General features: G+C 39.9%; 1 protein-coding gene across 6 annotated transcripts in view; it reads right to left on the minus strand.

The window, feature by feature from the left end:
* Pid1 (phosphotyrosine interaction domain containing 1) overlaps positions 1–27,050 on the minus strand; it is a 261,901-nt gene that overhangs the window by 111,848 nt on the left and 123,003 nt on the right. For 5 of the 6 annotated variants that reach the window (XM_076549422.1, XM_016002693.3, XM_076549425.1 and 2 more), the window contains one exon: positions 10,681–10,827. The exons of the other annotated variant lie outside the window; for it this stretch is intronic. In XM_076549422.1, the coding sequence (XP_076405537.1) occupies positions 10,681–10,827 (147 nt within the window). The remainder of the gene's footprint in view (positions 1–10,680; positions 10,828–27,050) is intronic. 6 annotated transcript variants of the gene reach the window in all.

Genomic DNA, 27,050 nt, shown 5'->3' on the forward strand with positions numbered 1-27,050 from the left:
AAAATTAAAGCTTATCCATTAGACAATAGCTTTTGGCCACTGTCAGCTTTTCCTCCCTTCTTAAATTTAAAGAGACAAGAAGCTGAAGTGCTTAGACTTGCTTACAAGGGAATCTTCGAAAGAAGAAAGGAAACATGGGTTAGCTACCACGCACTCTGACTTAAAGAAACAGTAACAATAAGGAGTATGGGCCTAAGTGTACTCTGCACATAGTTGTTTGTGACCAATGCTGTCCATCGTTAACTCCATTAGATTGAGTAATGTCTAGAAGATCCATAAAGCACATCTCTGGGTGTGTCTATGATGGCGTTTCCAGAAAATATTAGATCACAAAGGTTCTGATAGGGTGGATTGATAAATCCCTTGATGGACTCATAATATGACAGTAGTATTTGGGGAGTCGTGAAAGATAGAATGTAAGTTTGAGATGAAGGAAGTAGTTCACTGGAAAGACATCCCACATGTTGCGTTGTTTCTTTATTCCTTCTTTCTACTTCCTGTATCCCATGATGTGAGTGTCCCAACACAGGGTTCTGCTGCCAAGAGTTTTGTCCATTTGCACAGGAGCCAAGCAGGCACAGATACAACCCCATGCAGTCATGAACAAAATAAAGCTTTCTTCCTCGTAAGTTGTTTATGTCAGTTATTTGGTGACAGTGACACAAAAGTGACTAACATGACTTCTTCGTTTTACTTGAATTCTGTCTTGATATTCAAATAAGAATCTTATTTTGAAAAGGAAAATCCACATAATCACTGGATTCTTGTGTGTGAATGGGTGTTAATGGGTAAAAAAAAAAAATGAGCTTTTGTTTAAAATGAGAAAAATGTGCCAGAGCATGACTATACTTCTAATTAAATACACACCCGGCCACATAAACACAAAAGCTCAAATGTAGGAAACAGACACACGTGGTGCTGATTTCAAGTTTGTTTAAGTTCAAGTCAGGAGCCTTTATCACAAGTTCGTTTGCTGAACTTCACCTCTTAGACTGGCCATTTCACATGACTACTGCACAGTAAGGTTTGGGAATTGCTAGTAAAACCTCCAGCTCAGAAATGTCTCTGTTCAGTCCCATGAAACAATAAATGAACCACACTGTGCTGCCTGGTTTTATGTCAAGTTGACATAAGCTAGAGTCATTTTAGAAGAGGGAATCTCAATTAAGAAAATGCCTTGGTGAGATGAGGTTATAGGCAAGTCAATAGGGCATTTTCTTAATTAGTGATTGATGTGGGAGGGGCCAGGTCATCCTGGATGGTATAAGAAAGCAGGCTGAACAAATGAGGAACAAGCAATGAAACAACACCCCTCCATGGTCCATGCTTGAGTTCCTGCCTCCGGGTATCTGTCCTGCTTGAGTTCCTGCCCTGATTTCCCTCAATGATGTATTGTTACCTGGAAGTGTAAAATAGATAAACCCTTTCCTTCCCAAGTTGCTTTTGGTCATGGTGTTTTTTTATCACAGCTATAGAAATTCTATCAAAGACACACACATCAGCTGTGGAATAATCCTCTTGTATACTGCAAAGACTTGTCACTTGAAGTGGATTAATAAAACACTGATTGGTTAGTAGCTGGGTAGGAAGTTAGGTAGGAAAGCCAAACTGAGAATGCTGGGAAGAAGGAAGTGTAGTCAGGGAGTCACTAGCCAGATGCAGAGGAAGAAGGATGAGAATGCTGTATTGAGAAAAGGTACTAAGCCACATGGCTAAACATAGATAAGAATTATGGGTTAATTTAAGTGTAAGAGCTACATAGTAATAAGCCTGAGCTACCAGCTGAGCATTTATAAGCAATATTAAGCCTCAGAGTCAATTATTTGAGAAGCAACTACTGAGTATTTGGGAACAGGCAGACAGGAGAGAAACTTCTGCCTACACACATCCTTCCTGAAAGCTAGGGGAATATTGCTATTGCACTTGAATTCAAAGAATCTCAAGAAAAGTGACATACACATTTTGATGGCTTATGAACAATTAATTGTTGAAAACCAGTTTGCTGGATAGTTTCTGACCTTACAGTGAGAAGAGGACATCAAAGTCGGCAGATAGGGCTTTCTGCAGTGTCAGGTCAGTGCCCTCAGGGAAAGGGAGAATAGGATATATCAGAATTTCAGTGAGACAGCAGGCTGAAGTGACTTGCTGATGTGGTTTTCCATTAAAGATGAAGGGACAAAGGATGTTGGACACTCCTTAAGCTTCAGAGAGAAGACAGGGTCACTCCCTGTGTGAATAGTAGGGAAGAGAATGGGGGAAAAGTCACCCGTTTCCTCATACATCACCAGTGTTTAAAGCAGGGAACAGGGCCCAGGAGACCATCCACCCCTCATAACTTCCAGATGCACTGAGAAGTTGTAGGGTAAAGACAAGGTAAATCCAGAGGCAGGTCAGATAAACTCAGCTTCAAATAGGGCTTCTGTGGCACTACCTGCCTGTGACCCACCTTCCTGTACTTTGACCTGCATTCTTCCATTGAGATGCTGCCTTGCATCATGCTCCTTTACTTTATAGAAATCCTTGTACTCTGAAATGACCACCAACCATGAGCTTTATAAAATGCTTTAAATAAGAGACATATGATGTAGGAAATGCTTCAATCCCCCACCACCAAACTGCTGATATTTTAGCTCAAACTTGTAAGTGCTAGGAACTAGCAGAGGAGCTCCATGGAATGGGTTTTGCAGAGCAAGCATCCACAAGGCTGTATGGGCGTGCTATGTATATACGTATATGAATTTCCCTAGTAAATTTTATGTCACACATATAGTATTTCATGTTATATATAATGTATTTTATAATAAGGTATATTGCTTTGTAGTATAGACTATGCCTTTTTTTTTAGAAAACTGAATTTGACCAGCCTGGTCTACCAAGTGAGTTCCAGGAAAGGCGCAAAGCTACACAGAGAAACCCTGTCTCGAAAAAACCAAAAAAAAAAAGAAAACTGAATTTGAGAACCTGAATTCCTGGTATGCTTTGAGTAAAGCCAGATGATACACAGCACACTGCCGTCTTGATTTTTGCTTTTTTTTTCTTTAATTTCTAAATTTATTTTTATTTCATGTGCATTGGTGTTTTGCCTGCATATATGTTCTTGTGAGGGTGTTGGGTCCCCTGGAACTGGAGCCAGACAGTTTTGAGCTGCCATGTGATTTTTGTAAGAAAAGATAAAATGCTACACCAATTAAATAAGATAAGTTCCTGAGCTCTGCACCCTTAGATAAGCATGGCGATCAGATAACATACTCTTTCTACTTGCTTTTCTTCCTGTGTCTTTGGTCTCTTACTTAGCACAGCACAGAAAACAAACAGTAGAGAGACAACCTACAGAAAAGAAAAAAAAATGTTTCAAAACTTTCATCTTGCAAAGGGTTGGTATACCGAACTTAAAAATGCAATTAACAAACAAACCCCAAATAATCCAACTTTAAAATGGGACCGGGATATAAATAAATACTTCTCCATGGAAGAAAGTGACAATTTCATAAACTCTAACCAACTGTATTAGCTGCTGAGAAACATAAGCCCAAACTGCAATGAGATGGACCCTCACCTCAGCTAGAATGATTTTGATCTAAAAATGAAAGATGGTGGCAAGAATGTGGAAGAAAAACAAGGCTCTACACTGTAAGCAGAAATGTGAAATAGTAAAGCTGTTATGGAGAACCGTATGGATGGTCCTCAAGGAACAAAAACCTCACCTGCCATATGAGGCAGCCATGCCATTTCGGAATATGGATACAAAGGAAAAGGATATCAACAGCTTAGTGAGAGATCTGCACACTCACATTGTTGATTCACCTGTCCCAAGAACAACTAAGATAAAGGATCAACCTAGTTGGCCAACAGTGGATAAATTAGTAAATAAAATATGGCAGATATATAAAGTGGAATGTTTTTCAACCATAAAATAATAAAACACTATCTTTTAAAGCAAAATGTATGCAACTGGGGGATGTTATATTAAGTAAAATAAGAAACAGATGAAAATACACGTTCTCTCTTATTATGGTTTGGATTTTTAAATTGTTTCTGTGTGGCATGTGTATGTGGTAGTGTGTCTTGTGGGTTCACTACTTAGTGTGTGCTAATGTGTGTGAGTATGAATGTGTTTATGCAAGTACACATATGTACACATAGATATGAAGGTCAACATCAAGTGTCTCTCCTCAATTGTTTTTTATCTTTTTTTTTTTTTTTTTTTTTTTTTGAGACAAAGTCTCTCACTGAACCTGAAAGTCAATGATTCAGGCAGGCTGGATGGTCAATGAGCTTCAGAGATCCATCTTTCTCTGAAGCTGTCCTTCACCACTTAGTGCTGGGCTTACAGGTAAGCACAAACATGCCTAGCCTTTGCATGTGTGCTGAGTACCCAAATTCACACTTGCTCAGCATGTGCTTTACCAACTGAGGTTAAGATTTTAAATGGTACCTGGTGATCACATGTAAGGTGTGGTCCCAGGTGAGGACATTATCAGGAGGTGGTAAAAGGTTTAATATGTAAGCCATAGTTGGAAGAGGTAGGAAGAAGAGGGCATGCATGCTCTTGGGGAGTGCTGGAAACATGGCCCCTTCTCTTCCCCCTCCTTCCCCTCTCTCCTCTCTCATTCCACCATGTTTTTCCTGTCATGATGTTCAGCTTTGTTACTACCCCAAAGCAGCATGGACAAGCAATTACAGTCTGAAACCATGAACCAAAACCATTCTTTCCTCCTTCCACATTGTCAATATCAAATATTTTGTCAGAGCAATGGAGAACTAACACATACATCTTATGTGACTATTGAAACATAATGAATCCATGGCAATGTACAGTGGTCATTTGCAGAGGCTGGGAGCGGGGGTGAGATGGGATAATGAATGTTTGAAAGCAGTTACCCAGAAGTAATAAACTCTGATGTTCAGAGAACAGTGGGATGGCTACAGTCCATAGTCACCTATTAAATACTTCACAGATAAATATTAGAGAGGACTTACAAGGCTCTAAACACACAGCAATGATAAAAAGTTGAAAGCATTAATTAGCATGATTTGATCAGTACATATCATATATAATTACTGAAGTATACATAGTACTGCATATGTTTGAGCAATTCATGTGTTAATAACTTTTTATATTTATATGGATGAAAATGTTAAATGCTATGATTTGATCATTCCATATAGTATCCAATTAAATTTTATAATTAAAATTATAATTCAGTAAAAGTAGAGAATGGAAAAAGTATCCATAATAGACATTCACCCTGGCTCTGACCCCTAAGCAGTGTAGAAACTTAGCTATGTATTTAAAAAAAGTGACTTCAAATTTGATGGTACAAATAATCAAGAAGTTTCAAAAGAGACCCATGGAGGGGTGTGGCCACAAGTCTGGTGGTGAAGAAGCACCACAGTCCATTACTACAGAGACTGGGACAAAGCTGGATTCTGTCAGTTATTCACTGGGTGACAAAGACAGGATAAGGAATGCCTGCTTGCCTCAACTAGCTCATCTGTGATATGGGGGTGCACATGGTCCTTAACCCACTGAGTTGTCAAGAGGATGAACTCATTCTATACAAGGAAAGTCTCATAGACACAGTAAACACACTGGATGTGTTGACAAACAGCTGCTCTCCAGAATCACAATTCTTGCATTAGTATTTTTGTCACTGCTCATCATCACCATTATCATAACAACATAATCTCTATTTTATTCCGGTTTTCAGAACTGAGGGGAGTGGAACTGGAAGTGAGTCTGTGCAAAGTAGGACAGCACCCCCTTGAGGATAAGCCACACCGAGGCACAGAGCACACAAGTCTGTCCAGAAACTCCAGAACCCTGTCTCAACCCTTAGAGGTCTTGGCCTGCTTTGTCAAATCCATTCAGACCATAATGTGCCAGTCAGTCAGTGCCCAGGTTACTTATATTTATATTACTCCATCACACCCATCTGTGGGTAAAGTTCTCAAGCACCAAATAGTCTGCCTTCAGTTAAATTTTAGGGTATATTTTTAGAGTGCAGGCTCCTGCTCCATCACTAAAGCTTGGTTCCTAGGAAGAAGAACTCAGGAATTCTAATATACATACATGTTTTAAAAAGTCCTTGTGATTGGGTTATCAATATGGCTTAGCAGATAATGATACCTGGTGCCAAGACAGATACAACCTGGGTTCCATCCTCAGGACCCATGTGGTGGAAGGAGAGAACTAACTCCCAAGAAGTTGTCCTCTGACGTCTGCATGCTAGGCATTGCACACACATTTGTGCACACATTCTCTCTAAGTAAATAAACAGTAACCCACTGTGAGGATAGAGAAGACCTTTTACAAAAAATGAAACAGAAAAAAGTACTTGAGATTAACTGACTTGAGCACTCCTATTCCCTCTGTTTGTACACTGCATTTTTTTTATCCTTTCTCCATGACTCCCACATACAGTGAACTTTCAAGTTGTGCTGACTCAATAAATGTATGTAAGAAGGCAAAGACACCCAGAATCCCATGATGTAGGAGAGAGGAACAACAAGTAGTCACCAGGCTGCAAAATCCCATATGGCCTATGATGCTCAAAGACGCTCCAGTGAGAGTCCTGGGGTGGGGGGTGGGGTGCAAGGGGCTATCTGGTTAAAAAAGAAAAGAAAAGGAAAAGAAAAAAAGAAAGAAAAAACTCCACTAAAGAAAAAGAAAGTGGCAGCAATAGAGAACACACAAAGACCCAGCTGCCTGAAACATGAATAGCCTGGCAGGGCAATCTCTCCAGGACCCACTGAGAATACAGATCAGAGGGAATCAGGATATCTGGGATGAGCAAGGGTCTCAATGATGCTAACCTTCACCCATTCTCAACTCCCCTCCCTTTTGATTCTTCCTGCCTCTTTTCCTTCTCAAAGTAAAAGTTATGCAAGTATATCTCGGGAGCTATTAGGAAAAAAGAACCAGTTCTGTGTAAAGACAGAGGGTCCCAAACCCTGGCCCTGCAGCTGCCCAGTGCTACATTACACTTATTATTCCTAGGACTCAGGAGTCGAAGAGAGAGTTCCTTCTGCAGCTGGCATCTTGTGAGCTGAGTTACTCACTGGCAAGAAGCAGAGAGGAAACACAGGACTTTGTTCTTGAAGATGACTGAGGGGGGGAAAGGGGGAGGTTTGGGGATTTTTAAATAGAAATGTCAGAATTTTCAAGATCTATCCTTTGAAAAATAAACAAAGGAATATGACTTTGAAAACAAGGATGGTATTGTCCTTGAAAATTAAAAAAAAAAGGCAGTTCCAGTATATTGACAGTAAAAATTTAGGGGTATTAAGTCAATAGCATTCAGCTGGAGAATCATATGTTGAGGGCTTTCTTCCTTAAGATAGAATGGTCAGATAAAATGGAAATGCTCAGAGACCTGAAGAGCTGTTGGACCTGACTCCTGATTCTAGGAGTACCAGTATCTAGGCCTGGAATCTCCACCATTTCTAAGGATGCAGACAGAGTTCATATGTTTCTTTGATGGTCTCATGGGATGTTTTCCACCTTGGCTACAGAAACTCTTCCCTGGATTCAGCTCAGATCACAGATGACTTACCTTTGTCACACTGGCCACGCACACTGCTAGCCTCCCTGAAATATCCTTACCTGAAATCCTCTTCTTCCCAATTTCTTTTTTATAAAATTAGTTATATGTATATGTGTATGAGCATTGCATTTGTGAGTGAAGGTAACTGTGGATGCCCTAAGAGGGCATCAGATCCCCTAGAGCAGTGATCCTCAGCATTCCTAATGTTGCAACCCTTTATTACAGTTCCTCAAGTTGGGGTATTGCCCCAAACATAAAGTTATTTTCGTTGCTACTTCACAACTATAATTTGCTACTGTTATGAATTGAAATGTAAATATCTGCTATGCAGGATATCTGATATGCTGTGTGACCCCTGTGAAAGAATCAATCAACCTTCCCCCTAGAAGGGACACAACCTACAGGTTGAGAACCACTGCCCTAGAGCTAGAGTTACAAGTGGTTGTAGGCCGCCTGAAATGGGTGCTGAAAACCAAATTCTGGTCTCTACAAAAACAATAAGTGCTCTTTAACTACTGAACCATTTCCCCAGATTCCCATCTCCCCAGATCCTCAGACCCTCAATATCCTTCTAGAAGTGAAATAAATGAGCACAGCTTAAGGGCAGTACATGTACATGGAAAAAAAGATGAATACCGAACTCTATACACTCTCCAGAAAAATGAAAGTTTTACAGTCTTATTTCTTTATACCCCTAGAAAATGCCCCCATCTCTACTCCCCTCTGTCCCTCAGTCCCTCCCTCCCTTCCCCTCTCTGTCTCTGTCTCTGTCTTTCTACTCTTCCCCTCCTTCCTATCACCCCTTTCTCCCTGTCTCTGTTTCTTTCTCTCTCTCTCTCTCTCTCTCTCTCTCTCTCTCTCTCTCTCTCTCTCTCTCTCTCTCTCTCTCTGACAGACACACACACACACACACACACACACACACACACACACACACACACTTTCATGTGTGGTTGAAGTTTCTATGACTTTTTTTTGTTTTGTTTTTAAGCCAGGGTCTCACTATATAGCTCTGGCTGTCCTGGAACTCACCATTTAGACTAGGCTGGCATCAAACTCTCAGAGATCCACCTGTCTCTGCCTCCCATGTGAAAGTATTAAATGAGTGTGCCAGTACACCATTTTCATTCTGTAACATTTATCTAACTCTCCCTTGCATTTTAAGTGCACACTGTAGACTCCATCAAACCAAGCTGTCCTATCTGTTCCTACTTGCTTCATCAGAATTCACAATGACATGAGCACATCTCCTAAAGGGTGTACACGAATTTGATTTCCAGTCACTTTCCAAACATCATCAGTACTTTTCTAGTTTTGGCTCTTCACCAATAGTGTTACACATGGTGGACCCAAGGCCATAGCAGGCATTATCTCCACCCAGTCAACTGCTCTCACATGGTGGACCCAAGGCCATTGTACCTATTCTCCCCATCCAATCAACTGCTCTCACATGGTGGACCCAAGGCCATTGCATACATTCTCCCCATCCAATCAACTGCTCTCACATGGTGGACCCAAGGCCATTGCATACATTCTCCCCACCCAGTCAACTGCTCTTGGAAGGGAGAGTTACCTCATCAAATTTACTTTTTTAGAAATGGAGTCTTAACTTACTTGCCTAAATCCTCACTATAATTTGAACAATATCGAAACTCCTTGGCATGACCATGAAACTCTGTCTAGTTTGACCCCACCACTCAAATATTCCTCAGTCTCCCAAGTACACTGGCCCATTTCCTTCCCTTCAAAATGACAGCAATCCCACATTCACTTTGAAGATTCAGCATTCCTTGTTCTGATTACCTAGAAGGATCTGCCTCTCTTTACAAATTGGCTCTCACCAGTCAATGGCTTGTACATGCATTTTCTCCTCCCCTGACTTGAAACTAGCGGTTAAAATTCCATAAAGATGTTGTGGGTCTTGCCCACATTCTGCCCCGAGTCTGGCAGGCACTGAGCATACAGTAAGTATGTGTGGAATGAAAGGATGTATGTGAAGGTTTGTGTGACTACCATCACTCCAGAGTGCTGCAGGTTCCAACCTGACCACAGCTATGCAGGATCTGCTTCTCCAACAACAAGAAATGAGGAGAGGGGTGGGTCCAAGAGGTTTTAAAAAGATCATAACAAATATGCATTCTCCCCTCTCCACCCTAAACAAGCTCCTGATGGCAAATATGCACAAAACATATTTTTCTTATCTCTAAACTTATTTTTCTATTTTCACTAACTGAAGCAAAAAAAGAATATAAGAAAAAGAATCTAAAAACTTACCAAAATTGGACATTTTGTCTCTAGTTTTGTTCCCATGTCAGCACTGTAGTTTGAATGAATGAAAAAAAGTGCTTTTGTTTTTTACAGATTCTGAGGCATGAATATTAGTATAAAATTTGAGACAGAAGCAAAGAAAAAATGCAAAATAACCCCCAAAGAGACTTGGAATTTTCAAGTATTGGAGAAGTATTTTGTTTTGCTTTGGTTTGGTATTGGATATTTTCATTCTTTAAGATATGTTTTATTCAGACTGTAAATACAAGAGGAGGACCTACCATGAAAGACACAGCTCCCTATGGACAAGGAAAATGGTTTAATGATCAAGAGCACTTGTTGCTCTTGCAGAAGCCTGGTGTTTGGATCCCAGCACTCATATCCAGCAGTTCATAACTGCCTGAAACTCCAGCTCCAAGGGATCTGTCAATGCTCATCTAGTCTCAACGAGCACCTGCATGCATATACACAGAGACACAGAGACAGGCAGACAGACAGACAGACAGACAGACACACACACACACACACACACATACCAATGCATGGAAAATCATTCTTATAAAATAAGACTTCCTTTATGAAATTTAAAGTTCCATATAGCCACTGAAAGAACAATAAGAATACTATTCTATTCATATACACTAAAACCTATATGATTAATGTATGACCCCTAAATTATGAGGAATGTTATATTATTGAGAGAAAATAATCAAGATGTGAGTTCAAACTAATATCATTCATTAATTGCTAATCATGTAATATTTGCCTTCTTGAAACATGAATGCCACTTAGGAACAAGACCTTCATGTCACAAATGTTTGTGTCTGGCCCACAAGAGAAGCTCTGTTGGCCCTGTGTCCTGTACCTTGCAGCCACTATGAGTCCTTGTCTTCATCAGTGGTGTGGTGGTACATAGTTCAATGGCTTCTGGCTCATGGAAGATGACTGCTGGTATAGGTTCCTTTTTCAGTGTTAGGACATTCAATTTAGACTTCAACATGGTCTGGAAGTGCTAAAAACACAGAGAAATAAGACAAGAGCATTAAATCACTTAGAAGTGTATCTTGATTCAATTGCACATCAAACTTAGTAGCAAACTTTTTATCTTAATAACTCTGTTATAGTAAGTAAGGCTAAAAGATATTTACTCAATGAAGAGGGCAAAATCCTATCAAGACTCAACTAAAATGAAGCTGTGGGGAACAGCTAGTCTCCAGCAGAGACAAGAAGACCCAAGTTCATGGTGGTGTCATCTCACCCAGAACTTGATCATCTGAGAAGCTTTTCCAAGACATCATGTGTATGGATTCTTAGAGACATAATCTGTGTAGATGCAGCATTCCCAGGAAGGATGATCAGGAAAGGACAAAAGAGGTGCTCAATGGAGGAAAGCCCAAAAGGCTTCTGTTTTCTGCCCTACCAAGCTCTTTCCTGAACTGGCCTTGGGAAATTTTCTACTGAGTGGACTGTTCTTCTCTACTGTCTCCAGCCAGGATTCTAGGGACATATCTTCTGCACAGGCAGTCCAATGCATCAGTTTTGAAAACTGTTCCAAATGTGGCTGTGTTTAACCATTGCTATCTGGGTGTTGTAATTTCCTTTCTGTTACTGTGATAAAATGCTCTGGCCAAAAGCAACTTCGGGAGGAAAAGGTTTATTTCAGCCTATACTTCCAAGTCAAAGTCTGTCACTCAGGAAAGTCAGGACAGGAACTCAGAACAGGAATTTGGAGGCAGTAAACATGCAGGAATATTGCTTACTGACTCACTCACTGCCTTGTTCAAGTCCAGCTACCTGGAGATAGTGCTGCCCACAGTAGGCAGGGCCTCCTACACCAGTCATTAATCAAGACCACTTCTCATAGACAAGGCCACAGATCAGTATGGTTGAGGTACTTCTTCAGTTAAGGTTTCCTCTTCCCAGGTGACTTTAGATCCTGTCACATTGTCAATAGAAACTAACCAGGGAAGAAGATGTCAGAAAATGGAAAGATCTCCCATGCTCATGGATAGGCAGAATTAACATAGTAATGGCAATCTTATCAAAAGCAATCTACAGATTCAATGCAATCCCCATCAGAATACCAACACAATTTTTCACAGACCTGGAAAGAATAATACTCAAATTAATATGGAAAAACAAAAAAACACAGGAATAGCCAAAAGAATCCTGTACAATAAAACAACCTCTGGAGGCATCATGATCCCTGACCTCAAGCTCTACTATAGAGCTACAGTAATAAAAACAGCTTGGTACTGGCATAAAAACTGACATGTGGACCAATGGAATCAAATTGAAGACCCTGACATTAATCCACACACCTATTAACATATAATTTTTGACAAAGAAGCCAAAACTATACAATGGAAAAAAGAAAGCATCTTCAACAAATGGTGTTGGCATAACTGGATATCAACATGTAAAAGGCTGCAAATAGATCCATATCTGTCACCGTGCACAAAACTTCAGTCCAAGTGGATCAAAGACCTCAACATAAATCCAGCTACTCTGAACCTGCTAGAAGAGAAAATAGGAAGCAGTCTTGAATGCACTGGCATAGGAGATCACTTCCTAAATATAACACCAGTAGCATAGACACTGAGAGAAACAATCAATCAATGGGACCTCTTGAAACTGAGAAGCTTTTGTAGAGCAAAGGATATGGTCAACAAGGCAAAGTGACAGCCTACAGAATGGGAAAAGGTCTTCACCAACCCCACATCTGACAGAGGTCTGATATCAGAATATATAAAGAACTCAAGAAATTAGACATCAAAATGCCCAATAGTCCAATTAAGAAATGGGCTATAGAACTAAACAGAGAATTCTCAACAGAGGAAACTCAAATGGCTGAAAGACATTTAAGAAATTGCTCAACATCCCTAATCATCAGGGAAATGAAAATCAAAACGACTCTGAGATACCATCTTATACTTCTCAGAATGGCTAAGATAAAAAACACTGAAGACAGCTTATGCTGGAGAGGATGTGGAGCTAGGGGAACTGTCCTCCACTGCTGGTGGGAATGCAAGCTTGTACAATCACTTTGGAAATCAATATGGCACTTTCTTAGAAAAATAGGAACCAATCTCCCCCAAGATCCAGCTATACCACTCAGGCATATACCCAAGAAATGCTCAATCATACCACAAGGTCACTTGCTCAGCTATGTTCATATCAGCATTGTTTGTAATAGCCAGAACCTGGAAACAACCTAGATGCCCTTCAACTGAAGAATGGATAAATAAAATGTGGTACATATACACAATTGAATACTCAGCAGAGAAAAACAATGACATCATGAGGTTTGCAGGCAAATGGATGGATCTAGAAAAAAATCATCCTGAGTGAGGTAACCCAGACTCAGAAAGACAAACATGGTATATACTCACTCATAGGAGGATACTAGATGTAAAACAAAGATGACTAGACTGCTACTCACAACTCCAAGGAGGCTACCTAGAAAACAGGACCCTAAGAAAGACACAGGGATTGCCCAATGACAGAGAAATGGATGAGATCTACATGAACAACCTGGTCATGAGTGGCGGTAATGAAGGGAAAGGGTCGAGGGAAAGAGAGTTAGGGAAGTGGGAGATCCCAGCTGGATCAAGAACAGAGATGGAGAACAAGGAATAAGAGACCATGATAAATGAAGACCACATGAGAATAGGAAGAAGCAAAGTACTAGAGAGATCCACAGAAATCCACAAAGACACCTCCACAATAGACTACTGGCAATGGTTGAAAGACAGCCCGAACTGACCTACTCTGGTGTTAGGGTGTTTGGATGGCCAAACACCCTAATTGTCGTGCTAGAAACCTCATCCAATGACTGAGGGAACCAGATGCAGAGATCCACGGCCAGGCCCCAGGTGGAACTCCAGGAATCCAATTGGCGAGCAAGAGGAGGTTTGTATGAGTGAGAATTGTTGAGACCAAGGTTGGAAAAAGTGCAGGGACAAATAGCCAAACGAATGGAAACACATGAACTATGAACCAATAGCTGAGGAGCCCCCAACTGGATCAGGCCCTCTGGATAAGTGAGACAGTTGATTAGCTTGATCTGTTTGGGAGGCATCCAGGCATGTGCTGGCTGTTTGGAACTTGGGGCTTATACAGGGACACTTGGCTTAGCCTGGGAGGAGGGGACTGGACCTGCCTGGACTGAATCTACCAAGTTGAACTCAATCCTTAGGGGAGTCTTTGCCATGGAGGAAATGGGAATGGGGTGTCGCCTGGGGAGAAGGGGGGGGGCAGGAGGGGGGAGAACAAGGGAATCCGTGGCTGATATGTAAAATTAAATTAAATTATAAAATAAAATTTAAAAAATAAAATAAAAAAAGAAACTAACCAGGACATTATACCACCCAGCTCTAGGTTTTATCTTCATTTAGACTATTGTAACAGCATCCAAACTGTTTCCTTCACTTCCAACTTTCTCCCTACATGAAGTATCACTACACTGAAGTCAAAGGAATTCTTCTAAACTCCAGCTATGATATGGTATGCCATACCTTTACTAAAACTCTTCCAAGTATCCTCATCTCATCATAGAAAAACCTACAGCTCTTACTTTAGCTGCTAGGGCTAACCATAACTCAGAGTTTCACTATCCCACTGGTTTTATCTCTCAACCCCATGCTTTCAATTATGGATCCAGCCACTGTGGCCTCCTTGGTGTTTGAGAATATACCAAAGACACATGTGTCCTGTAACTTCTAAACATGCTGCCTCTACCCAGGGTGTCCGGAAGGCTGGCTTCCTTACTTTCATAAAAACCTTTGTCATATATCCCTACCATCGGTACTATCTGAAAGTGTGTATATGCATGTACACATACACATACACACCTCTAATTTCATGAGCATGCAACCTGCAAAGCACACAGAACCTCATGCGCAAGAGAGCCAAACCCTCACAGGATTTTCTGCTTGGCTTAGTACTCTTGTTTCAAAATTCTTAACAACTGGATCATTGGACTGGTGTTTTGCAAGTGATACTGCATGGCAGGGTAGAACATGGCCATTCAGGAGACAGTAACAACAAGGACTTCCTCAATCCCCATTTCATTTCCCTCTTGTATCAGTGATGGCCTATGACTGAGAATTCTGATGGGACCAGATATGTAGAATGAATCAAGAGTCAAGGTGAGTATAAGATAAGAGGTTAAACATCCAACTGAGGAAGCAGGGATACAGACAACCCAAGAGGTCACCCTTAGGAGCCAGAATTTTCTTCAAGTGCAAAGTCTGCTGTGTTCTAGTAACACAAGGGATCAGCAGTCCTCTCCTATGCTTTCCCTGGTATCCCTTCATTGTGCTGAGCAACAGCCTGCACTGAAATAACAGCCCAGGAAGAAAGGGAGAGGTGGAGGAACCACAGTTACTGCCCCTGCAGTGCTTCCCTGATCATCACCTGGCCCAAGGTGAAGCACAATCCACATATATCAAGAAATAAAATTCAAATGGGCAGGGCAGTGTCATGCAGTCCCTTCATTCTTTGAATCAAAGCGAACCACAGGCTCGACTAAGAAATGCCAACTGCACAGGCTGTTACTCTACCCTACCTTTGCACTGAAGGTGAGCATTGCACTGTAGAAGCTCATCAGTCATCTAGAGCTTCCTCTTTCTTTCCTTTGAGCAGAATTAAATAGTAAATAATGATAAGAAACCACGAGGACGTTCCCAGAAAGAGATTCATGAGCCAGGCAGAAAGCTTTATGTGTTTTTCCTATGCTCTGATTAGAAGACACTGAATTTGCATTTTGCATTGTAGCCTGCAAAATATTATGTAGATAGCTCTGCACACATACACTCAGCACTGTCTCTCCCATCCCCTTATTATTCTTATCATTCACCACACCTTATCACCTCTATATAATCTTGTAGTTGATTTTGTTTTCCTGTGTGTCTTTCTCAAGAACATAAGAACCGCAGATGCACAAGCTGTTTAATTGCATGAACTATCAGAGGGGCCTAAAATGGTGCCTCAATAACCACAGAGATCCAAGGAACATTATGGAAGGTAGGGAAACTAACTTATTGAAAGAAAAATTGAAAGGAAAAAACCCACAGATTTAAAGTGATGACCTCTAAATCAAAGTTCATAGACTTATCTTCTTGCTACCTTATCCAAGTTGTCCTTCCTGGACCTCCTATTGTTTTTCAATAATGTATGTGTGTAAGTTGTGTGTAAGTATATTTATTTAAGAATAAACAATAAACTGTCCCAAACAGTTCTTTTTGTTTGGTTGTTTGGTTGGTTGATTGTTTTTTTTTGTTGTTTTTGTTTTTGTTTTTGAGACTGGACTTCTCTGTGTAGTTTTGGTGCCTGTCCCAGATCTCGCTCTGTAGACCTGGCCTAGAACTCACAGAGATCCGCCTAGCTCTGCCTCCCAAGTGCTGGGATTAAAGGCGTGTACCACTGTTGCCTGGCCCCAAACAATTCTTTAACTACTTTATGTAACTCATGTAAAGGTGCAGAGGTTTGGGAATTCATATCATGTCAAAGTACATATTTTAGGAATCTTCAAATGAGGACTTTGGTAGGCAGACACCACAGTCCCCAGTTATTGAACCTGACATTCACACAGCTGTGGCTGTGAGGGTGTTTTGCAGACAAGACTGGAGGTTTGTAGTAAGTAAGTCTGTCTTAGATAATCCTGGTGGGATTATCTACTGAAAGACTTTTAAGAGTTGAACTCAGGCTTCCCCACTGAGGAAGAATACATCTACTGTGTACTAGCCCCATGTCCTGGAGTCCTAGCCCATTCTTCCTGACAGCCTGCCTTACAGTCTCCACTTCTGGCTTACCTAGCCAGCTCCCAAGACTGTAAACATGAATTCCTCTGTAGAGGATCTTTATATCCTACTAGTTCTGTGTCTCTGGTTGAAACTTGATGGATGCAGCCACCTTTTAGGAAACAAAATGACCAACTCTGATATGGAAGAGAGATTTGTCCTTACATTTCCTAGAATGTTAGACAGATGAGAGGGAACAGGACAGGAGGGGAGGGGACAGGAAAGGAGGGGAAGGGAGAGGAGGACTCAAGTTTTCATGTTAGGCTGAAAGCCTCCGTGTGACTCCTATCGATGGCTTCTGTCCACTGGGAGTGTAGAGTTTGGGAATGCAGTGTGGTGTAGGTTCTCTGAAGATGAGCATGGGGGTCACTGAGCATGAGAATAAAGTCAGAGAAAGAAACTGCCTTTGAGAAAGCAACTAGGGCAGAAAGATGAGTAAGATAAACAGAAGAGACACTCAGAAGATCAACTATCAAGCAGGGGCCTGTTGCCACCAATCTCTTCTACCATGGTGCAGTGAGACCCCGGGGGCTTCAAGAAGCCATTGATCCACATTGTCGCATTCTGACTCCTGACACACAGGGAGTTCCTAAAATGACACTAACTGTGGGTTCCTTTTCAGGAAGGTGAGATAGTCACACTACCTAGAAGTTTGGAGATTGTCTTCATGGCACTACTGCCATTATCATAGGAGATTAGAAGTTGCCAACAGGTCTCTTTGCTAACCTGTGATTAACCAGCAAAGGAGTAAAATAAAAAAACAAAACAAAACAAAACAAAAAAACCCTGAACAGTTAAAAAGAAAACCCAAGGGCTGGAGAGGTGGCTCAATGATTTAGAGTACTTGCAAATGCTCCACCAAAGCAGAGAATTCACACACACACACACACACACACACACACACACACACACCACCCAAGTCTTATTATCATTATTTTGTAGAGCTGGAGACTGAACCCAGTGTTTGAGCTTGCTGCTCTTCCAGAGCACCCAAATTCAACACTTAGCATACACATCATGGTTCACAAACACCTGTAACTAAGCCCCAGACAGTCTGAGGCCTCAGCAGCCTCCATGGCACCTGCACTCATAGGAATATACATACATAAATAAAAATTTTAAAACATATTTTAAGGTAGGAAAGACAAAATTAGGAGTAGGAAAATAACTTCAGCATGCTAGGTTGTATTACCCTCAGCCACCTAACTCTTCAGAGCCTGGGTGTCCATAGCCAGCCAGGTTCTGGTCAAACTGTCACTCACTGATTCATGTCACACACCCCTCCTGAATAACTGTGCTCAGATGAATATGGGGTCAGTACAACAGGAGAAGAAATAAAATTTCAATCTCTGTTTGGAGGTTCATGCCAGTTTGTAGAGATTCAAATCACATGACAAATACCAGGCCTGGGTGATCTCTTTAAGACAGATCAAAAAAGCTAAGATAAGAAAATGATTCTTTAAATAGAAATTCTGTCTGCTAATAGTTTTTTCCTCTTTGCCTCCTATGGAAAAAGATGAAGATAAAGAGGGGAAGTCCTGTAGATACTTGATGAGCTGTTGTGTCTGCAGTGATTCATCTTTTATGGCAAATTAATATTAAATCTGACTTTGACCTTGCTATTATAAGTCTTGGGTACAATTGTAAGTATGGGAGCTATTTCTGCTAAGAGCACTTGGCTGCTCCCTTCCTAGGGAAAACTTCACCAATATTTATATCCTGGGCTTTGGAAAATACACATGTCATAGGCTGACTGAGTACCATTTCTAAAAGCATTGGCTTATAGGAAACTCAAGATTGGCTGAAAAGACTCTTCTAGGAGAGAAACACATTGGCTGTTAGATAGGTAATGAAACCTTCTTATCCTTCAAGGTCAGTCTTAGACTGAAAACCCATAGAGAACAGAAAATCTGTGATGTGGAGAGACAGTTCCTTGGTATCTTTCAGCTCCTTGGTTCAGATGTATCTGATATTCTTACAATATGAATCAGTACATTCTTTTTCCTGCTTTAGTGGGCTTAATCCAGATACCTGTTCCTTGTAAATAAAAATAACACAATACAAATTATTTTGTAATGAAATAAATATATCCACAAAAATAAAATGTAGCCCCTAACAAAATTGATATGAGATTACATTTTTAAATCATCAAAACAGAAACATACTATTTTTGTTAAAACACTGCTTCATAAATTGGCTTGCAACCTTATATATAGTCAAGTAACTGAATATGGGGTTCACCAAAATTGGCAATAGGAAAAAGCTTATGAGTGTGCAATGATCAAACCTAATTCAAAATCAAAGATGTAATGAAATGCAGGTGTTGCTGACAGCAGTCTACCATGTGTAGCATGATCTCATTACACCTTGGTTCTAAACATACAACATGTACACTTTGCCCTGCACATACCTTCACACTATGTAACACCAATAGACTGCCTAAAGCCACCTTGGCTCACACTAGAGACTCTCATACGTAATGGATTGTAGTGTTTGTAATGTACATTCAAAGTTTTCTGTTCTCATACAAATATGATAGTCTGCACAACTTCCTTTATTCTCCTACCTAGTCATTCCTCAACATTTATCACAGTAGTATTAGAATATTTGATTTTAAAAATGAATGCTGGGCCGGGTGGTGGTGGCACATGCCTTTAATCCCAGCACGCGGGAGGAAGAGCCAGGCAGATCTTTGTGAGTTCAAGGCCAGCCTGGTCTATAGAGCGAGATCCAGGACAGGCACCAAAACTACACAGGGAAACCCTGACTCAAAAAACAAAACAAACAAAACAAAAAAAAAAAAAAAAAAAGAGAGAATGCTTGGGTTGTTGACTTGTAATAAGGACAGAATTTTCGGCAGTTTCTAAAATGGCCTTAAGTGCATTTCTACCATTTTATACTATGTGTTTGTACAAAACAAACTAGCATTCTCAACATTGGCAATTATAAGATTAAAATACCAATCAACACTGAAAAATGTTGAAGCTACTCTATGTCCTCAGTATCACACATTAGTCAAGATATATCTACTTTGTAAAAATAAATAAGCATGTCTACCTCATTATTAGGTGAAATTGTTTTCATCTTTAATAAATAATAAAATATGTGTCTGCCAGGGAATTATTTCAAAATAATCTTTATGGTTTACCAGTAACCAGTTGACTTCCATGCCTATTTTACATACAGATATCCATAGAGGTCACAAAAAAATTCTTGGTAAAAATATTTCACAAGTACAAAGTGTATAAGAAGCTATGGTATAAACTAGGTCATGTAATCCCACAGTTGTGTCTCAGATGAAGTTCTCAGAACTGTGCCACAGCAAGATAATTTCCAGGTCTCAAGAGATAGCCACATATTGTACCAGCAAAGACAAGGAATTGATGACAATGGCTTTACTACATTAGGAAGACCTAAGTGTGATTCCCAATTCTGTCAGAACTCCATGGCCTTGTCCCTCACCTGAGACTTAGTCTCCTCAAGCCCATCAACTTCCCAGTGCTAGACTCGGACATGTCAACAAAGGCTACCACTGACTCGTCACACAGCTAAACAGGTACAGTGAAGATAATGCAACTTTAAAGCACACAATCCAGTAGCATTATTTAAAAGCAACAAAGGAGGAACAGCATAGTGGAGCCTGGAAAGGCTGCTGCCTCTAAACTGAAGCTGCACAGAGCTCCATAAAGAAAATGTGTCATTCATTCATAAGGGGAAGTGAATAATGGGGAAAATTAGGGCACTGCCCTAGACAAATGAGACAAAGCTCAGCTTTCTGCATTTGGTGATTTATGTGTGATCCCAAAATAGAGCCTCTAAATCAAACCCCATTATGTGGATGGGGTAATCACCATGCCCTGTATAATTTTACAATTGGCATCACTTTCTACTCCTATTCAGACATTAATCTCTCAGAGTTTAGCCGGCAAGGATTTACATATTTTACCAATTCAAATTGGGTGTATCTCACCTTTGTGTTGATTCAGTATCCAAAACATAAAGCATCTCTGGAAGGCAAGTCCTATTCCCCTTTTCATGAGATTCCAGAAACTCTATTCTCAAACTAGGATGGATTCACAATTTTAATCTTTCACTCACCTTACCTCTTAAAGCCAATCCCAGTGGTCAGTTGTAACTTCTGCATTACCAGTTCAGCGGTGCCCTAATGAAGCTTCAAAAATGCTAAATGTTCTGAAGAGGACCAGAATAAGTGGGGGGATGAGAGTAATGGGAATCCTCAATATTCTGAGCAAATTCTAATTTGTACAAGTACTCGAAATCCACAGACAGGCCTTGGAACTACAGCCAAAAGCATCCATATGAAGAATGATGTTCCCAGGGGGTTCACTCTTGTTCCACTTTAAATAAAGTATATTCTGACACCAAATATGAGAAAAGAAAGCATGGTGATGCTTTTTGGTCACTTTTATAAGACATTTTGTATATTTTTACATTTCCAAATATTTTGTTCATTCAGTTCACAGAAAAAGCCTAAAATCAAAATAGCTTTTAAAATAAATAGCAAATAATCTATACATAATTAGAAGTAATCAAGAGTGAATAAAGGAAATTTTTACCTAACTAAATTGTACTTTTATTTAAATATTTTTAATGTAAAGGGTTCTGTCTGTCTATTTAATTTGTCCTTTTTTAAAATAAATCCATATTTTAAATCTCCCCTAATCTAGGAAACAAATATAAAATTGGACCATTTGACTTCAAGAATTAGCTTTTTAATATAGTTTGTTAGAGTATTGTTTCAAGAAAAGAAAGACCTCTGGGATATTGACATTTACTTTCATGTTCCAAGTCAATCATTCCCACTGAACATCTTATTCAAAACAATTCATTTCATTTCAAGAGCCTGTACCTAAACACCCGTACATTGAAAAGCCTGCCTATCTTTATTAAACTAACTGAAAATAGTTGTGTTTACACACCCAAATTTATTCACAATTTGGACTGTAGAAGCATTTTTATTTTTTCAACACCACAGAATTACTCAGGAAAGTACATGCGAGGAACACATAAATATCTACATGCCCAGTCAGCAAGCCCATGTAAAAACCTCTAGGCAAGGAGAGGCTCCGCATTCAGAGAATTGATGGTTGTATGTGCCTATGTCAAGTGTGTGCATATAAATATATGTGTGTATATAAATAAACATACACCCACACATGTACATATATGTATATGTGCATATATATTAATTAAATTATGTTTGAATTCTTGGCCTATCCCTCCCTTATTCACAGGAGGGCATACATTCCAAGATTCCCAGTGGATGAATGAAGCTATAGGTGGATTTGAATCCTGGAGAAACCGGTTTTTCTTACACATGCATACCTATCATGAAGTTAATCTGTAAACTGGCACAGTAAGAGATTAAGAATCATAATTAATACAAGGGAATGATTATAATAAGATGTTACAATCTCAAAGCACTCTACTTTTCTCTTTCTACTAAATGGAAACACTCTTGCATCTCTCCTCAGTGGGTCTGAATTGCCAGCATCACTCTTGTTGGACTGTAGGACGGTGGCTGATAAACACAGAGTACTGTAACACCTTCCCACAGTCAAACTGAAGATCAAGGGGGCCACAAAACTATTAACAGCTGGGTAGTGTATACTGCATAATACAAAAGGCCAGTACACATTCATGCATACACTAAGAGTCCACCATGCCTCTTAGAATAAAACACGATTGGAAATTTATCTTTTCTTTACTTATGAAATTTCCCAGTTAATATGTTTAATCTGTTGTTGACTGTGATAGTATTAATTATTAACCTGACAGGTTCTGGAATCATCTAGAACAGTGGTTTTCAACCTTCCCAATGCTGTGACCCTTAAATACAGTTCCTTGTGTTGTGGTGACCTCGAGCCATAAAATTATTTTCATTGCTACTTCAAAACTGTAATTTGCTACTGTTATGAGTCATGATGTAAATATCTGTGTTTTCCAATGGTCTTTTGGGGTCATGACCCACAAGTTGAGAACCACTAATTTAGAGGCTTTTTTTTCTAGGCTATGCTGTGAGAAATTAACTAGTCCCTGAGTGTGTCTGAAAAAATTATGTTAATTAGTTTAATGGCTATGTAAAGACCCACCCTAACAGTGAGTGGCACCATTCCCTGGAATGAGGTCCTAGGCTACAGAAAAAGGACAGGAAGGCCTGGGCATAATTACTGTTCTCTGAATTCAGACTGAAGACTTAATGTGACCCCACTTCAAGCTCCTAATGACATGACAGACTGTCCCTTCAATTGTGATCCAAGATGAAACCCTTTCTTCCATCAGTTGCTTCGGTTAGATATTTTGTCACAGCAACATACACGGCAATTTATGTGAATGACCAAAACAACAAAGAGTGACATCAGAGATAAGGAGAGTCTACTGTGTGTATATGTAGAGTATGGGTGTCTCTGTCTGTATGGATCTCTCAGATCAGTAACAAAAAAGGCATGCTCCATTCATAAGTCATTTCTGTTACCTTCTAAACTATTTCTCTGAGTAAAAGTTAGTTTTCTAGTCTTTTAGTTGTAAGCAGTTCTTCTATTGCTAAGCATGGGTTGCAAGCTATTATTCCAGAGGCATAGTTGGCCTGCAGGTTATATGCTAGTTGATTCAAAGATTGCATTGTGATTAAAATTTGAAGCTATTAAAAAACTGTTAGATATATATATAATTAAAATCTGCTTTCTACTTCTCTTAAAAAATCAACAGGTCTGCAAAATAACATGCATTCCCTCAAGGCAATAATTAGCTCTTGCTGGCTATTGCCTTTGCCTCTACTGACCCTGAGCTTTCCTCTGTAATTGACCACAGTCTCCCCTTACCCCCAGGGCAAGATTTCTTTTCCTGAATAAGTACCAGTGGCTTTTTAATAGTCATTTTATGTCTTCCTCAATTCACTCCTATCCATTACTTGGTTGACCCTTAAAAGCATTTGGATTTGCAATTTCAGGTGTAAAAAATGACAAACACCAGAACACAGAATAAAACTTTTACCCTCTCATAAAAGAAATTTCAAGCATGGCTGAATTAAATTATTGTATTTAAATTATAAAAATTTAATAGAGAGTATCTGAGTGGAAGATATAAAGAAGCAATAAAACAAACAGGCCAATATTGCTGCCTATCATTCCACTCAATACAAGTGGGCAGGAATATACACTTCAACCCTCTCTAAGCAAGTAACTCTTTTTCACTACTGGTGGTATATTTTGTTTGACTGAATAGAATTTAACTAGTATGGTAGTTTAAATGCTCATAGGGCATGGCATTACTAGGAGGTGTGGCTTTGTCAGAGTAGGTTCAGCCTTGTTGGAGGAAGAGTGTCACTGTGGGGGCAGGCTTTGAGGTCTCATATATGCTCAAGCCACACCCAGTGAGTCAGTTCACTTCCTCTCACCTGTGGATCAAGATGTAGCTTCTACACTCTCAGCTCCTTCTCCAGCACCATGTCTGCCTTCATGCCACTATGTAACACCATGATGATAATGGACTGAACCTCCAAAAATATAACCACCCCAATTAAATGTTTTTCTTTTATAAGAGTTGCTGTGGTCATGGTGTCTCTTCACAGCAACAGAAACTCTGAAACAACTAGGTAAACTCTGTGTTTTTACTTCTGCTTTCAAGTAGCATGGATTAACAGGAATGAGAGCAATCTCCACTTAAAGTAATAAGACAACTTTAAAAAACTATGAAACAACAATCTGTGAGGCAATGGCCCTCTGTCAACAAAGTAGGTGATCCCTCAGAGAAATGACCCAGTGAGAGGTAGGTTACACTACTGACCAGCTTACCACCTTGCAGACCTTACTGTCAATGAAGGAGGCGAGCCCTAAGAGATGCAACCCAGTGACACAGGTCACTCTACTGACTAGCTTACTGCCTTGAAGACCTTTATAGGCCACAGTGCAGAGAGAACAAAAACAGTCAGAGTCCAGCACTCACTATTCTCCAGCTGAGGGAACAGAGGTCAAACCTGGGGAAACAAAGAGGAGAAATGCACAAAGAGAAATCATTGTGTAAGGCTTGCAAGGACTCTCTTAAATATTCATCTGAGAGGGGATCAGCATATGCATGAAAGGAAACAAACCCAGGCTGGAAAAGAACTGCTAGAAAGGATTAGAGATTGTACTTTCTATATGCACACAGAGCCTGTACAAGCTGTCTATTCATTCCAGTTAAGGTGGAAACTCAGGAGTCACAGGGCTGTGGGTGCAGCATTCAAGGAAGGTGGGTAATAATTATGACTCAGACTACATGCAATCCTGTTGTTCCCTGCAAATCTTCAAAACAAGATTCCAAAAGATCAGCTTGTCTTCAGGTAATTCATGAAATAAACAATGAGAGTGGAAGAATCAGAACACACAAGGAAAAACTCTCTATCCAGCATCCAACAAAAGTCATTCAAAATGTCTTATAGCTAGTGAAACCTCACTGGGCATGCAAAATGGCAAGGAATTAAAACTCACCATGAGGAGATAAATCAAGTGACCAAAATTTATGCAGAACCGACATGATATGATAAGCCAGTAGTAGCATGAGTGACATTTCCTTATACTCAAGTACCACAGGCTTTAGCCAGTGCAATAAAACAAGCAAAAGGAATTAATAGGTTCCATATTAGAAAAGTAAAAAGTAAAACAGTCTGCATTTCCAATGAGTCACCTAAGACAAGCCCACATTAATCAAAAACTACTATTTAAATCAATGATTGAGTCTACCAAGGTTGAACGACATAAGATCATTGTACAAATCTTATACAGTTTAGAAACAAACAATTTGATAACTAGAATATATGCACATAAAACAAGTTATATTTTTAAAAGTCAAATCTAGGCCCTCTGAATATGGGTCAAAGTTATGTGGCTTGATGTGTTTGTGGGTCCCCTGGCAATGGGACCAGGACTTACCCTGGGTACACGAACTGGCTTTTTAGACCCCATTCCCTATGGTGCAATGCCTTACTCAGCCTTGATGCAGAAGGGAGGGCTAGGTCTATCTCCAACATGGTATAATACCAAGAGAGACCTTACTCTCTATGAGGAGGGGATGGAGGTGGGATGGGGGTAGGTGGGGGAAGCGGGAAAAGAGGAGGGAGGGAGAATAGATTGGTATGTAAAAATTATATATAAAAAAGAATATCACGTTCTACACTATGGAGTTCTGTAGTAGGAAAAGATATTTAATATAGCAGAGCAGACATTTAACTGCATAATGATCCCAATTAAATAAAAATTAAATACTTAAAAGCAGTAAAAAAAAAAAAGTAAAATCTAAAAACAGCCAAGTTTTCCTTATTAGATGGAAGATTTAAAAAATAGGTTTAAAAGATTTTTTAAGTGCATCAGAAAAATGAAAGGGAATAAAATATTGATATTCACTGTAATACTGTAATGGATGACCCATTAAACAGTTAATCTGAGAAGAGTGTATCCTATTCTAGGAAATATATGTTAATGTGTAGGAAGAAACTGATAGCGGATCAGTGAAAGGGTGGAAACAGTGGGAAGGATGGGGAGAGTGGGGAGCAGAGTTACCCTATAATAGGGTTACAAAACCCCCACTGGATGCCACAGGCTAACAAATAGAAAATTGCAGAACTAAGAATGTATTAGTTTTTTGTAGTTGTTCATCAGGGTTATCAAGTTGACCCCTAAATATTACAGGCTATTTTCAATGTTTTTGGTCACCCTATGGAACTTGACAGAAAGACCCTATGGCTGAATATATCACATGCTTAAGACACAGAACATGAAAATATTAAGTTAGTAATCACCTGTTGCTGGAGGGCTTCTCTCCAGGTTCCACCAAGCTCAGCAGTCCCACAATCCACTTATAAAATAATCACTCAGATGCTTATATTACTTATAAACTGTATGGCCATGACAGACTTCTTGCTAACTGTTCTTATATCTTAAATTAACCCATTTCTATAAATCTATACCTTGCCACGTCGCTTGTGGCTTACCAGCGTCTTTACATGTTGCTTGTCCTGGCCGTGGCTGCAGTGTCTCTCCCTCCTTCTTCCTGTTTCCCCAATTCTCCTCTCTCCTTGTCCCACCTATACTTCCTGTTTGGTTACTGGCTATCAGTTTTTATTTATATAGAGCGATATCCACAGCAATCACCCGGAAGCTTCACCCCTACTGACTAGCTTCTATACCGCTGGAAGGTGATATGTATACTATTGAAGAAGAAAAGTAATCATCTGTTAACTCTATGAGTAACAATAGTGACTGACAAGATGTGCCTGCTGGTGTAACAGTGGTATAAACATCATGGAAGTAACTAATAACTTCCTGATTGGATTTTAGGCCTGCTCTGTAAGTTGAAACTCTCATCTGTCACCATTATTAGGTCCAAGAACCTTAGCCATGACATGGGTGATAGGTAACAACCTATTACTATTACT

Source organism: Peromyscus maniculatus, chromosome 13 (genome assembly GCF_049852395.1).
Source record: "Peromyscus maniculatus bairdii isolate BWxNUB_F1_BW_parent chromosome 13, HU_Pman_BW_mat_3.1, whole genome shotgun sequence".
NCBI lineage: Eukaryota > Metazoa > Chordata > Mammalia > Rodentia > Cricetidae > Peromyscus > Peromyscus maniculatus.